The sequence below is a fragment of the Solanum verrucosum genome, unplaced genomic scaffold, assembly GCF_900185275.1.
Source record: "Solanum verrucosum unplaced genomic scaffold, falcon-dt-bn FXZP01000128.1, whole genome shotgun sequence".
In the NCBI taxonomy this organism is placed as follows: domain Eukaryota; kingdom Viridiplantae; phylum Streptophyta; class Magnoliopsida; order Solanales; family Solanaceae; genus Solanum; species Solanum verrucosum.
In genome coordinates this window covers 1,844,084-1,859,962 of record NW_026020327.1, presented here as the reverse complement: position 1 = coordinate 1,859,962, position 15,879 = coordinate 1,844,084, and the positions used below count along the sequence as shown (strand labels likewise).

The following is a 15,879-nucleotide window of genomic DNA, read 5'->3' as shown; positions in this document are numbered from 1 at the left end:
ATAGTACAACCAAATATATTTTCTAAATGTCATGTGTATCCTAATGATATGACATTTAATATGGACCCATATTTTCAATCACATTTTTATATTAAGATATTATAATTTATTTTAAGTAATACTCTTCTATATCATAAAGTAAAAAACTTCATACTATGAGGTCACATAAAAATATTCATACCAATTTTTCATAAAACATCAAATTTGTAAATTTTCATAATAAAATAAATTACATATTATAATAAGTAAATAAATTTATAGAGTGAAATTTCTTTACACTAATATGTATATGCATAACTTATTTAAATGTATAGTTTGTACTCCATTTTTTCATAAGTAATTTTCAACTATAAGTAAATTATATCTTATAATTTTTACAATTAACATTTCTATTATATAGAAGAGCCATGAGAAGGACGATCAATGGCATTTTAATAATTTTATCATTTAAGGGTAAAATAATAATTGTGTAATTAGTGGTCAAAATAAAAATCAAGAAGAGTTCATATATTGTCTGTCTTTAGTTTTGTTATGGGCCCATAAAGATATTTTTGTAATTTTGTTAAAATGAAGAATTTCTATTAGTTAACTTCTTACAAACAATAATAAATGCTAAGCTTGTTTTGACATATTTTAGAAAGAAAATCTTGAACTAATTTAAAATAAAATGTGTTTGAATAGTTAATATTTTGTTCCTAAAAATACTTTAAAGGATATTGTGTAAACATATTTTTAATATTATGTTACATAATATGACCACTAAATTCGTATCTTGATCATTGAAATAGTCTTTAAAATGACATATCAATATTTTTTAATTAATTTGAAGAAAATATCAAATTTCGTGACTAAAAGAATGAACAATGTTTGACTATCAAGAAATTAATGATTTGATAATGTATTCATCGAAAGATTAAAAAATATAATTTTTTTCATTTTTATAAAGGATATTTTCTTTTATAATATAATAAACAATTTAACAGAAAAAATTTGACAAGGAGAAAGTTTAACATTCAAATTCTAAGGAATATTAAAATACAAACTAAAGAAAAATGAGTAGTTAAAAAATAAAGAAGAACGACAAAATACAAAGTCAATAGAAAAGGACTTTGTTGAGAAATATAGAGGAACAAAAAAAACTAAATAAATAAATAAATTAGGGAGAAACAACCTGAAAAAGAAAAACAAGTATATTAGTTATTTTGTGGGGGTAAGATTTAAAGTTTTCTTTTACGGCATGATATTAAGAGTGTAGTATCAAAAAAATTTATTAATGTAATTTAGAATATAACATTATGATAATTGTTATTGCATATAGAAAAAAATTGCTTTCATGATTATTTTTATTGGTGTGGAGTTAGAAATAATTTTTTAATAAATAATTTCAATATTTAGAATATAACATTACGATAATTGTTATTGTATATAGAAATAAAGTTGCTTTCCTGCTTGTTTTTATTGTTGTGGAGTTAGAAATCAATTTTGATTAGTATTTTCAATATTAAAATCAAAATAAATAGAAGTATTTCTATTTATCGAAGACAATAATAAAATGTATCACAAAATTCATCGACAAAGCAAACTACAAACACAGTATACTAAAGTTGAACCAATAGAGATTTGAAAGACTTTGAATCGATCTTTACGAATTGGTTGATCAATGATTAGTATTTTATCAGATGCAAAGCTTATGGTGCAAATATTACAAAAAAAAAATAATAACATAGTGAAAAATAGATACCACTTGTGAAATATATGTAGATCGATGAACTTTTTCAAAGAAATCAACATTTTATATATTCCTTGAACACAATATGTTTTAACTCATAATCTAACACAATTCTCTATTTCCTTGCTGTATAAAATTTTTCAGAATTCAACTTTCTCAATTTGGGTTGTAAACGACGCATTTATGTCGTATGAACATTTGAAATAGATTATTAAGTGATATATTGAAGTTGTTTACTGAAGAAAAAAAATAGTATAAAGTACAAAGATCTCATATCTTTGGAGGCTAATTACATCCTATTCCGGAAGATTTCTCAATTACAAAAATCTCAAATTTTTCATTGTTTTCGAATACATTCCTTGATTTTTCGATACATTGCAAATGATATATTACTCTATGGGAGGGATGTGTCCGAGAGGAGATAGGTATGTATCCGAGAGGGAATAAATGTATCCTATAGGGAATAAGGATGTATCCGATATGATAGCTTAAGTTGTAAATTTTGTAATTTTCTAATAAAATATGTGAAATTATATTTGGCCCGTATTACGGGCCTTAAATTATCTAGTAATTAATTAAAGTATAAATTATAGGAATCACATATTATAAGTACTAAATAACATCCTATCCCTTCTAGTTTTCTATTTACCAAAAATCCCGTAAAAATGATGTTTGCGGGATACATAGCGTTGTGCACGGGATACATTAGGTTTGATACTTTCTACATAGCGGGATACATAGCGTTGTGCACGGGATACATTAGGTTTGATACATTTCACATAGCGGGATACACAGCGTTGTGCACAGGATACATGCGGGATACATAGCGTTGTGCACGAGATACATAGCGTTTGATACATTCCATATAGCGGGATGCATAGCGTTGTGCACGGGATACATAGCATTTGATACATTTCACATAGCGGGATACATAGCGTTGTGCACGGGAACATGCGGGATACATAGGTAAATAAGAGATTTTTGAAATTTTTGAAATAAATAGGGATAAATGGATATTAAGGTAAGTAAGGAGTGTAGTTAAGTAATTTATCCTTAATTAAATGTCTATGCTTAAATAGAGAAAATCCGACAAGGAAATTAATGATTGGGATTTCCATAATTTATTTGGAAATTACTTCTTGTGTCACAAATTATTTGTTATTTCAATAATCCAGTTTAAAAATTATTTTATTTATATTCATTCTATTTTTAATAAATCCACACTTGGAAAGATAATTTACTCCCATCCATGTGGGAGTGCTTGAGAGGACGAAAGTATACTAATCAAACGATAGAGATGAGAAAATCAACTATGACAATTAAAACTTAATTTCCAGCAATATTATTGCAATTACAATATGATAATTAGAGGGTTATTTAATTTGAGTGTTACTATTCTATCCGTTCATTTTATTTATCATATTTCACTTTACGAGAAGTAACTTAAAGCTAAATAGAATAAGATTAATTTATTATTTAAAATCATATGAAATAAATTACAATCTTTTTCATAATATTAAAAAATACAACTTAAAAATATTAATTAAAAATTCATATAATTTAATTTTTGAGAGAAGTAAAATTATGTGACTAGCAAAAATAATGGAAAGAGTATATTGGGATCAATTATATGAGCCTTGAATTAGTAAAGATAAAGATTGTTTATTTAGCTAATATTCCTAATAAAGTGGACGATGCACTATGTTTGTTCTACAACACTTGGTTTATATAATAATAATAATAGTCAATTATATTCCTTACTTTAATTTTGGCATTAATGACACACTTTAGTTGAAGCACTTGAGATGTTAAAAAGTAACGGCTGGCCTAATAATTTTGGTAATGTAAGGATGATTAAATTGGTGCAATATGTAATATAGAGATTAATTTTCTTTATTAAGCTCATTGTATAGTATGATATTTTTATATATTGCGTAAAAGGTTAATTATAAAAAATAAAAATAAAAACTTTTTTTTAAGTGTATGTGTAAAATTAAATACTAGTTTTTATATGTTTCAAATTTACACTTAAATCTAATTAATTACTACTATAATATATATAGCCTTCCAAAATAGTTCCTATATATTGTATAATTTATTAATCTCTTGAACACAAACGACAAGAGAAAAAACACTTTAATTATTATATTTATATTATGATGCAAGTCCTATGTTATAAAATTTCTATTGGTTCCACATTAAGAAATTATTACTGTTCAATTATTTTATTAAATAAATCAAAGATGTCTTTTCATCCTTATTAAAAGGTTTTTTGTGGATGGATGTATATGGGGAAGAGCATCTTTTGGTTGATAGAATTAAACCAGTCTTTTAATAGTACATCATTATTTTGGGATTAAATTAATATAATAGTACAATTATTTTGAGGATGCTACATTGGTATAGCAAGATGAGATATATACCTATATAGCTAGTATTAGGGCTATCTTAATCACTAGGTCAATAAAGTCATCGCTTGAACTTCATATTTTTTGGGTCCTCCATTTTTTTTAAAAGTACTTATACATATTAATTATTAAAAAAATTATATTAATTTTTTGAAGAAAAAAACGTGTAAGATGTTTTATAGTTTTTCTTGAAAAATTGTTATTGTTGATATTCTTAAGTATATGTAAATTGTTTTAATTATTATTAAAATTTATTCAATTTTAATATGTCAACTAGAAAACATGATTCCGATTTTGCAAAAAGAGAGAAAACTTGAAGAATTAAATAAATCTTAAAAAAAGCCCTTGATAGATTTTTAACAAATAATAAATATTTCGAATCAAAAGATATTGAAAGATGTTCTTCAAATGAACAAGTCACCAATAGAATTGAGTTAGATGACAATAATATCCAAGAATAAAATCTAGAAGAAGTTGGTGAAAATGTGACATTGTTCCCGATATCAAGAACTCCTAAATAATTTCAATAGTTGCATTCCTAAAAATATATATGATCCAAGTCAATGGAATAATGTAGATACAAAATTGAGAGATCTATTAGTAGAAAAAGGACCATTTAGAATGACTGATATAAATTTTTCACAAGATAAATACGTACAACATTTTACCAAACGAAGAAAAACATGAAAGAAAATGATTAATCTACTCTAAGGATTTGGATTAAAAAAAAATTGTTTTTGTTGTAAATTATTTAGCACAACTTCTATTATTTGTAATAGTAAACTAATTAGTGAAGGTAGGAATGAGTGGAGAAATATTAGTGTTATGTTCAAAGTCCATGAAGTAAGAATGAACATATTATTAATAATATGAGCTCGTGTATTGATTTAGAAATGAGATTGCATTAAAAAACAATTGATAAAGTTGTGTAGGAACAAATTGATAGAGATGAAGTGCAATAGAAAAATGTATTGTCAAGAATTATTGACATGATCAAAACTCTTTGAAAAAATAATTTAGCATTTAGGGGAACAAATGGAAAGATCTATCAAGAAAGTAAAGGTAATTTTTAAAGCCTAATTGAAATGATTAATAAATTTGATCCAACTATGCAAGAACATATTTGAAGAATAAGCATGACGAAATTCATAGTCATTACCTTGGACATAATATACAAAGTGAATTATTATACTTATTGGCAAGTGAAGTCAATAATAAAATTATTAAAGAGATTAAAGAAACAAAATACTTCTCAAAATATTAGGGCCTCTCTTTAAGGTCTTTAGGCCCCCGATCTTGTTGAGTCGGCCCTGACTAGTATGTCATGAAGCAAGTTCAATAGATTATTACGGGGGAGCAAAATCAGTTCATAAAATTATGATTTATTCAATATATTTAGATTTAGATGAGCTAATGACTTGTTTTATTATTAACTCGATTTGTTTTAATTCGATTGATTTAACTCATTGAAAAAACGAGTTGATATATATAATTCAAATTCATCCATAAAAAACTGTCTAAATAATTTTTAAAAAGAGTTTTTTTTGTTTGATCTGTTATATACAACTATAATTAAGGAAAAAAATTTCTTAGGTTTACTTAAACAAATTATGAGAAACCAAATAAAAAATTTAAAACTTAGTAAGAATTGGGCATGTTGGGTTCGACTGAGTTAGTAGTGTCAAATAAGGCTGCATGCCTCTCATGGGGAGACCAGAGAGTTGATGGCGGGTGAGAAGCACTCTTAAGTGGAGGGGTTATAATATGATTTTTAGTTCATTTTAGCCCAAATAACTTTTCACTCATTTATTCAATCAATCTATTTTATCCCACTTCAGTCCAATCCGCGCCATTTGATACCCCTAAATTGTTTATCTATTTGGATGTCAATAGAATTTCAACAGTGAGCTCGATCAGAAAAAGAGAAAAGAAAAAAAGTTGGTTTGTAATATACCTTTCGTTCACTTGAACTTGTCCATTATACTAAAAATATGTTTTTACTTTTACTTAGCTTGTCGCGTAACTTTAACATATCAAGAGAAAAACATATATTCTTTTCATATTTCATTATTAACATTAAATTAATTATTTTTAAAAATCTAAAATATCAATTAATATAAATATTATGATAAAATTCTCATATCAATCATTATTCAGAAGACGTGCAAAATCCAAACTGAATAAGCAATCAAGAATGGAAGGTACAAAACCACAATCATTATTTAAAAAACATGCAAAATTCAAATTGCATAAATAAACATGAACAGAAGGAGTATAAAACCAAGACCTTGTCTGAAATTTAACAAGTACTTGATCAAATTACATGTGAAAGGCAACATATTCAAGAATCAAGACCTTGGTAATTACAATGTAGTGTAGCACAATGCAAACATGAAATTCACACACACACATAGCTAAGTGCTTGTTCAAAATTGGGCATCAAGTTTTGTCCTATATACACGATATATGTTCCCTATTTATGATGATGAATTGAAGAATAAATCTCATGAACAATGGATGTACTTTGTCATTATGTTTCCTCACTTTATTTTTACTTATTCATTTGAACTTGAAAATAAAATAGCTAAATTTTATAATTTGTTTTTTTATATTTAATAAGTACGTAAAAAATATATTATTTTAAAAATACATATATATAATTTAACAAATATTATAGATGTAAAGGTTGAGACGTGGGTAGAGTAAGAGTGGAGCGTGGGGATATGAAGGAGACAATTAATATAAAATGCTATTAATAAAACTCGTTTTCCAAAAAAATTCAAACCAAATGGCTCTCTTTCATGGGACATTAGGAGTATAATTTTGGACTTAAAGTGCCTTTGAAAGGCTCTAAAGTTTCAATACAAACTCAATTTCCTTTGCCTTCAAGAACCCAAAGTGAAAGTAGGAAAGATAAACAATTACATGAGAAATGTGAATTTGCAAGGTTGTTATACAATATTAACAACAAGATCTGATTATTTTGGAGTAATGATTTTGTGGCCAATGTGTTATTAAAGGCATTGAAGAACTAGTTATTGTTATTATAGAATGTATTAATTTATGTTGTCATCTATGTACTGAGTTCTTTAACAACTATGCAAAAAATGAGAGAGGAATAAAGTAAATCAATATATGATCTTTCACGTAGAAAAACTCATTATTTAGGAGAAAAAAATCATGGTCTATCTTGTACAATTTTCTTCTTAAACTATTCAAAATTTGAGTTACAATCAAGGTTCATGGACCCTCAAAATACTATTGTTGTACAGAGGGAGCCAATGAAACTATAAATCATTTGTTTAGAGTCGGAGACATTGCATGTATTCTTTGAAAATATTTCTCTAATGCTTGTGGAATTCTTCACAACTCTAAAAAGAATGTCAGGTCTAAGATTATTAAATGATGGTTGATCAAACCTGTCAATAATGTTCATGAATCCCTTCTCTAGAGTCTTCCATCTATTATTTCCTGGGAAACTTGGAAATGTAGGTGTAATTTCAAACATGAAGGTATTAGAATTCCTATTCCTAGAATCATTGATCAGATCTCCAACCTCCTCTATTTGATTATTAATCCTCAATTTCGAGAGCTTCCACTTTCACCTCTATTATCAGTATCTCTCATATCACAAATCATATCACACTAAAGCTAGAAATTAAATTGGTGAAATGGAAGAGACCAAACTATAATGATCTAAAACTGAATGTGGATGGTTGTAGTAAAGGAAATCCTAGAAGTGCTGGAGGTGGAAGAGTTCTTAGAAACCATGATGGACAAATGATTATGGCTTTCAGTGCCTATTTTGGTTTTTGTTCAAATAATTCAGTTGAGGCTCTAGCTCTAAAAGCTAGCCTAAGATGGTGTCTAGATCATAGTTTTCACAAAGTTACTGTTGAGTCTGACTCTCTCTTAATTATTCAGATGGTTAAAGGTATGATCAACCCCTTTTGACATATCAAAGATGATATAAAACAGATTCAATCCATAAGTTCACTTGGTCATTTCTCTTTCATTCACACCTTCAGAGAAGGTAACACTATAGTTGATTTGCTCGCGAATATGGCTGAACATTGCAAAACAACTCTTCTTCACCGCTTCTAAGATTACATCCACCTTGAAGAATGATGTAGTTGGCAAGTCCAACATTAGAATTCAAGTGAAGAAGGGCAACTTCATATTCAACACTAGCTAAATTTTGTTTGGTTGCTTCTAGTTCTATGAATTCTAGAATTTTTTGTAAGCTTATGTGACGAGGAGCAACCCTCCTCCTTTTTCTTTCCTTTTATTTTGATAAGTTAGAGAGTCAGAATGTGGCCTCACTCCTAATTTTGTAATGCAGAAGTCAGATTTCACCCCTCCATGCTCCTTTGACTTATCTATTTAAATCCCCTTTGAGGGAGCCTTTGGAAAAAAAAGTTACAATTTTAGGTTACATCCCATCAAGGAACTAATTACCACAATATACCAACCCCCTTTACAATTCATCCTAATTGTAGCTTATTTCTTCAACGACGGTATCCCGTTGAGAAAGTTCTCGTAATTCAAAATGATTTGATACAAATTATTTCGAATGTATGAAACGTTTATAAACAAAGCTCAATGAATCTAATTGAACAACAAGAATTATGTTTTTTCTCTCTTTATGTGATTGCTTATTGTTCTCCCAATTCATGTATGATCGCTTATTGTTCTCCCAGTTCAACATGAATTAGTTTAAGAATCATGTGAAATAAGAGTAGTTTTTTGAACACAGACCATAGTTAAGAATAATTTAATTCGCGCAAACAATTTGAAATTTGTAATTTTAAATATACATTAATAAAAGTTAAAGAATATAAAAAGTAATATTCCCTTTTAAAGAGATGATTAAAAGTGAACTGTCCAAACACCTCTTTCTCTTGTACGCTCAGTAGTCAGTACTTCACAAAATGGCCGGAGACCTGTTCGAAGATTTGCCTCCTCCGGCTGCTCCGCCATCTTCCGCCAATGGTACCGCCGCCGCCACTACTACGGAGACGTCGCCGGCACCACGACAATCTCTTCCTCCTCCTCCTGCTCCTGCTCTGAAGAGTGCCCTTAAACGTACTAAACCATCTGCAGAATCACAATCTGAAAGTAGGTCAATTTTTGTTGCTTAATGATCAAATAGGGTGTAAATGACTTGAATTTAAGTTTTTATACTTCGATTTTGGTTGTTTGGAGTTCCTTTTTTTTTTCTTTTAATATACATTCTTAAGAAGGAATAGGGAATACGCAACTGGTTTGTGTAATTTGAGATGTGATTCTACCATTTGAGTTGTGGCCTCTGAGCTATCTTCTTCTTTGGAGCTTTGAAAGTTTTGTATGTTTTGATCTGTTTAGAGATTTCCTTTTAGGATTCATGATCCCTTCATTAGTGAGATTTTTTTTGTGATACTCACAACTAATTCCACAGGATACCTGCTACATCCCATCAAACAGTTACCATGTAACTCTGTCCACTTAACATACAACAACAACATATAGGGTAGGTAGAGTGTACGTAGACCTTACCACTATCTTAGAGGTAAAGATGTTTCCAATAGACCTCCGGCTCAAGAAAAAAATTCCTGAGCAGTATAGAGAAGAAATAATGAAAATGAAGAAAATACTAAGGCTAGAACATATGGGAAGAAATCACCTAGTATTTTTGTCTCTGCTAGAATTTGAACCTGAGACCTTAAGGTGCTCAATGCACTTTATTGACCACTTGGCGACATGATTGGGTGCTCATTAGTGAGATTTTTCATTGATGTTCACAAGTTTGATAGGTATATATAGTGATTTTCTGATTAATTTTCAAATCCTTCATGTCAGCTTTGGGTACTGACAAGAAAGTTGAAATTGGGAGCTAGAAAGGCTTCAACCTGAAACCATTCGTTGCGTTCTAACTTCTAGTGATAAAAGCTGAAGCAAATGAATCTATACAATTTCATCTTTTTGTGATTTAGTATTGGTATGAAATGGACCATATAAAATTCGTATGGCCTACCCCGACTATTTTAGGATTGATGGATAATTCATGGATTTATCTATCCTCTTTCTGTTACACATATTATAGCAATTCACTTTTTGAGCATTTCTCGCTTTCATTGCCCTCTAATTTGTTACTATTTGTTTGTTGTTGGATAGTCAATATTTGAGTTGGGTAAGGTATTGAGTAGCTGTTGTTGACTTACAGCTTCTGCTCCTGAAAAACGTTTGAGGTTTAAAACAACCACCGATGCCTCGGAGACACAAGTTATTGAAGCTATGCAAAAAATAGCATCACATATAAAGAACATTTCAAAGTTTAGCAAGGCGTCAAAGCTTGCGATGCAGCTGATTCAGGCTGGCAGTGTGAAGCCTGCAACTGGTGACCATTTCTTCACCATTCTTGAAGCTGCAATGTCATCTCTCACCGCCTGTCATGAGCCCTCTGTACGAGCAGATTACCACGAGTTATTCACAGCTGCGCAAGATACAATTGAGGTGAGCAGTTCATCATTTGTTTACAAGTGTCTCTGTTGGACATCTTATAGTGGAACATATCTGATTATAGATTTTTCGCTTGCAGTGTCTTTCAAAGAAACAGCAAAATATGATAACTACATGGACCATGAGGGCTGTGGTGGCTAATGACCTCTTCACTGACGACAGTTTCGTGGTATGCTTTTGACTCATTTTATTTGCAGTGTAGAGTTCCGTTTTTATTTTTGATAAGTCTATTCCGACAGAGTTATATGCAGTTCAGCAGTAAGTGTCATTAATTTTTATTCTGGAATTCAATCTACTACTTTGAAGGAACTCGTTTTGTTAAAGTATTATGAAAACACTTTTGCGAGCAACTTTTCTTCTCAAAGATTCTTTGCGACATGATCTGCTGTTAGAGTATAATCAATGTGCCTAGTATTTAGTTCACCGAAGAGTTTTATAAAGCTTCTGCATTTCTCGACACAGTAACACAGTTGCTCTTGTTGGAACTAAGGAGTTCAAGGTTGCGTGCTTGATTCAAAAGGAAGAGAGTGTTAATCTCTCCAACTGCCTAAGCATGTAGTTTCACGAAGTTAGTTTACAAAGAGAAGTTGAGAACTAATAAGGTCCTGCTAACTATTTAGGTGAGAAAGGAAAGCTTTTAGGTAATCAATCTGAATAAGGGCGCCTATGCAAGCTTAGGTGGACCTATGTCAATCTCAATGCAATTCAACTGAGGCTTGGTGATGTCTTGACCCTTGAGAGTGACAACATCATGATAACTTGGCTTATATTGAAACATCGAAAATAGAAGTATCACTGCTACATTTTGGAACTGAAAAAAATGTAGAATGGATTGCTACGAGACTAGTGATAGTGTGATTTTTTTTTTATAAAGTGTAGTAACATGTGATTTCACCTTATAACTTTTTACTTGGCTAGGCTGACTGCCAAGCGAGCTCTACAAGTTTGAGCTCGAACTTTAAAACAGCAGACACCCAGTTTAGTTAAGCTCAAGTTGCTTGTGAACCAGCTCAGCTTGGGTGCACTGTTTATCTGAAAACTAGCCCTCCAAGCTGTCTTAGCTCAGAATGAGGGGCAATTGTTTACAACTCAATGCTAGGTTCACAGGAAGCATTTGTGAGGTGCGATTTGACCTTATAGCTAATGTAAAGGTTTTTATATTCAATCGATTTTTTAACGCAGAACAATTTCACTTGTGTTTGTGGTAAAAAGAAAGAAAGAACACCAAACTCAGTACAAGTGACATTTTAATTGACCTTGCTAAAATATAAATAATCAACTGAACTTCTCATTTCTCACCATTGAATAACATTTTTGGCAAAGTGTACAACTAATTAAAATGGTTAATGGCTTTGTTGGGGTGTATATTTTTGTCAATTCAAGTTAACAAAAATTAAGATGAAAGAGTTGAAATGTTATGAGCCTAACTTATCACAGCAGGAGGGGCTTGGATGCAGGCGTCTGAAAGCATTAAGGCTATACTTAGCAAGTTTCTGTGTTTCACACCAATAATTTTGAAAATGAATGTTCAAATGCCCTTCAAAAGTCAGTGCCTAGATCCGAAACATATAATATGCTGTTACCAGAACAAAAATGGACAAATTGCATCTTACCCTTTTGGTTTACTCCACATGCAAAAAAAGTGGATATCTGCAAGTTATGATTGGCACCTTACAGGGAAGATGACTTTTCATCAAAAAAAACCAGACAGGGAAGATGACAACCTATTTGAAATTTGAAACTGCACCCTCTTCTCATAGTTGGCATGGCTCTCAGATACTATTACTCTTCCTGATTATGTGGTTAAACTGTGTGTTATTTTCTTATGACAAAAACGACATCGTGGGATCTGGAAAACACAGATAACCTTGATTAGCATGTAAAACTCTCAATGCTCCAATGATTTTTGTAAACTGTTAAAAGATCAAATAATGGACATTTAATGATGGTCTAGGTTAAGACTTGAAGATGAGGGATATTTTTAGATGTGGCATGTTTTTGTGGAAGAAACAGTATCAGATGCAATTTGGGAGTGTTCTGGCAATTTGTTTTCTACTGACTTATCTATAAAATAGAAAAGCCAAAAAAGAGCATGGGCAGTTATGAGCTGCCAGGAGTTGAAATAGCACCATAATATCCCTCAGGTCCAAATGAGGCTAAGAATGGTTGATGTTGGACAATCCTTATAAGTGAATTGACTTAAGTTGTTTTTTAAGTAAGGAAAATACAATGTTAGGAGTTATCTTCTGGTTAACTTCTTTTATTCTACTATTTTATATCTACGTCCTCTATCCCTATTTCTTGCAATAACTTTGATTTCCATGACGCATCAGTCATTTTAGTGGATATTCAAACTTCTAACTGAAATGATTTCAGATCATCTCAATTTTTGTACTTTTGCAATTTGACTTGTTTCATGAGCAAATAATATTGTTCTGTGTAGACCAGTAGCTTAGAGAATTTAAGTACACTTTCTGACTCAGTACGACATTAATGTATTTGAACCTTTATCAGTGAAAAAGTTAATGTCTATGAATGCTATATGCAGAGTGATTCACTTTAATTGTCAGTGCTTTTCATTTTCGTCACTGAGAATTGTTAGCTTGATTTGAATGAATGTGAAATGCAGATTGTCCGTGATCTTTTGCGGATAACCCAATTTTATTGTCTTCCATCACTCATTTAGGGATTTCTTTTCGACTGTGCCATACTCATTGCTAATTTAGGCAAGGAAATAGAGACAGGTTGTCTTCATCTGGTCAAATGACCAAGCACATGTGCAAGTTCCCTTTAGTTTTGATGGTATGCAAGCACATGTGCAAGTTCCCTTTAGTTTTGATGGTATGCAAGCACATGTGCAAGTTCCCTTTAGTTTTGATGGTATGCAAGCACATGTGCAAGTTCCCTTTAGTTTTGATGGTATGCAAGCACATGTGCAAGTTCCCTTTAGTTTTGATGGTATGCTTTTTTTTTTTATTTGATGAAGGGAATTTCGTTATATTGACATCAAAGAAGATGCATAGAAACCATTACAACAAAAAGGGAGATGTCTGCTCCTGTACAAAAATTTACAAGACAACTAAGAAGCAAATAAAATCCAGAAAAAGATCAGTACTTGTTACAGGGCTCTGCTTGAACTAACTGAATAAGTTAATTAAACAGCATCCTTTAAGAGTATGGTTAGGAGTTGAAGTACATCAAAATACCTACTATTCCTTTCATTCTGAATGCACCAAAAAATAGCACCAGGCACCATTGACCTTATCTTTTGATGGATTTCCCAACTTTCCATGAACACCAGTTCTTATAAGCTTCCTTGATACTGTTTGGCATGACCCAGGCAAGTCCAAAAACTGAGAAAAACATAACTCCAAATGTTAGTTGCTACAGTACAATGCAGAAATAGATGCCACACACTCTCAGATTCCATTTGACACATATAATACCTATGCACCATTTGAATTCTTCTGATGTTAAGATTGTCTTGAGTAAGACAGGCTTCATATAAGGTCTGTTAGTTTTGATGGTCTGTTAGTTTAGAGAGAAACAGTTCTCACTTTTGGCTTAGTCTGAGGGATGTTATGGACCAAATTGCATCAAATGATATATTTGAGAGACCATTTTGGTCTGTGTTGCTTAGATCATTCAGAATCCTTGCTGCACTTGTGTCGATCCGACACGATTTGAGTGTGTGTGGATATGGGAGCCGCACTGAACTTGGTCAATCTAACTTGCGTGCTTTAAATACACCTACCTTAATAAGCATAGGTTGATCGGATACTTGATTTTTCTAAATTAAATACAAGTGCTTACAAAAATATAATTGAACTAGCTTTACTTTAAAATTTCAATTACTTGTCGAAATATACATCTATTGGCCCTATCATAACACCTGATGAATCTAATTTCTAGATCCACACGTGTGTAGGGTGCCCACACCGTCCAAGCAATACAGAGTTTGGTCAAAATTTGCTACTATGCTTTGATTTGTCCGAAAATTTGTTTCCTCCATTTATCTCGAAGTATGACAATATTTTTTATCTTCTTCTTTTCTCTGCTTGGATACATTTCAGTTTTCAAAAGCAACAGGCAGAATTAAAGAAACAATTTCAAATCTTCCCGTTGCAACTAAAGATGATGATGGAGAAGAGGCTGCTGCTTTGATAGAAAAGACAGAAGCCGTGAATGAAGAAGCCGCCCAGACAGATAATAAGGAAGAGAGCGATCCATTTGGACTTGATGATTTGATTCCAAGCACATCAAAGAAAGATGACAGGTCAAAGGGGAAGAGGGTCACATCGACAAAAGCAAGAAAAGGACAAGAAGAAGAAGAAACCAAGAGATTCCTGAGATCACAGCGAGAAGCCTTGATTTCCTGCTTAGAAATTGCAGCTAATCGTTACAAAACCCCATGGTCAAGTATCTATTGACAATCTAATCCTTGTTATGTCTTTCAGCTAATTAAAATGTCGAATTCCCTATTATCTTACAATTTCTCATAGGGTGTGACTTCTATTTGTCAGGTGCCAAACCTCTATTGACATCTTAGTCAAGCATGCCTTTGATAACATTTCAAGGTTCACCTCCCGACAGAGGGATGCTATCGAGAAACTTTGGGCTTCTGTCCGTGAACAGCAAGTTCGGAGGAAGCAAGGGAAATCTGTCTCTGGGAAACTTGATGTTAATGCTTTCGAGCATCTCCAGGAAAAATATGCAAATGAGAAGATCAGCATCCGTCGTGCTGTTGGAGGCAGTGGGGATCGAAAGTGTCAACAATGGCTTGGTTGATTTTATTACTCTTGTAACACAATCTTTGTAAGCAAGGTACGTCTGGTTGCAGAATTAGTCATTGTAAGTTATGATTGTATTTACTCTGAGAACGAATACTAAAAATTTGAGAAGTACATGAATTCAAGAGTGCGAGTAAAAGTGAAACGCCACCAAACCTTTTCCTTATACACAGCCTTAGAGGTAGCGGGAGCTTACCATCTGAGCAACTTTCTTGTCAACCTTTTATTCGTTCCCGTTGTGTCTAAATGAAATATTACATGTTGAAATTATTTAAATATTCCTATGACTTATGTCTGATGAATATTGCACGTTGACATAGCAAAACTTTATCATTCAAAGTCAATAAGCTGCTCATTATTCCCACTTTGATTTTTTCAAAGGAAAATGGGAAATTATATAACCCTTAATTTTGCGATTTAGAGCAAACATATTTCTCATTAACAAAAGGATGCA

General features: G+C 31.5%; 2 protein-coding genes across 3 annotated transcripts in view; one reads left to right on the top strand and one right to left on the bottom strand.

Annotated features, from left to right (window-relative positions):
* The window catches only part of LOC125835792 (GDSL esterase/lipase At5g33370-like), a 233,433-nt gene that overhangs the window by 205,982 nt on the left and 11,572 nt on the right, over positions 1 to 15,879 (bottom strand). The gene's annotated exons all lie outside the window — the stretch shown is intronic.
* LOC125835791 (uncharacterized) lies at positions 9,003 to 15,697 on the top strand. 2 transcript variants are annotated; one of them, XM_049514891.1, is made up of 5 exons: positions 9,003 to 9,255; positions 10,340 to 10,629; positions 10,715 to 10,804; positions 14,709 to 15,049; positions 15,159 to 15,697. In XM_049514891.1, exons 1-5 carry the CDS (start codon positions 9,069 to 9,071, stop codon positions 15,421 to 15,423), a joined length of 1,173 nt encoding a protein of 390 aa, XP_049370848.1. In that variant the 5' UTR covers positions 9,003 to 9,068; the 3' UTR covers positions 15,424 to 15,697. The 2 variants fall into 2 exon arrangements, with proteins under 2 accessions (XP_049370848.1, XP_049370850.1); XM_049514893.1 differs by having other exon boundaries at positions 14,709 to 15,054; positions 15,159 to 15,536.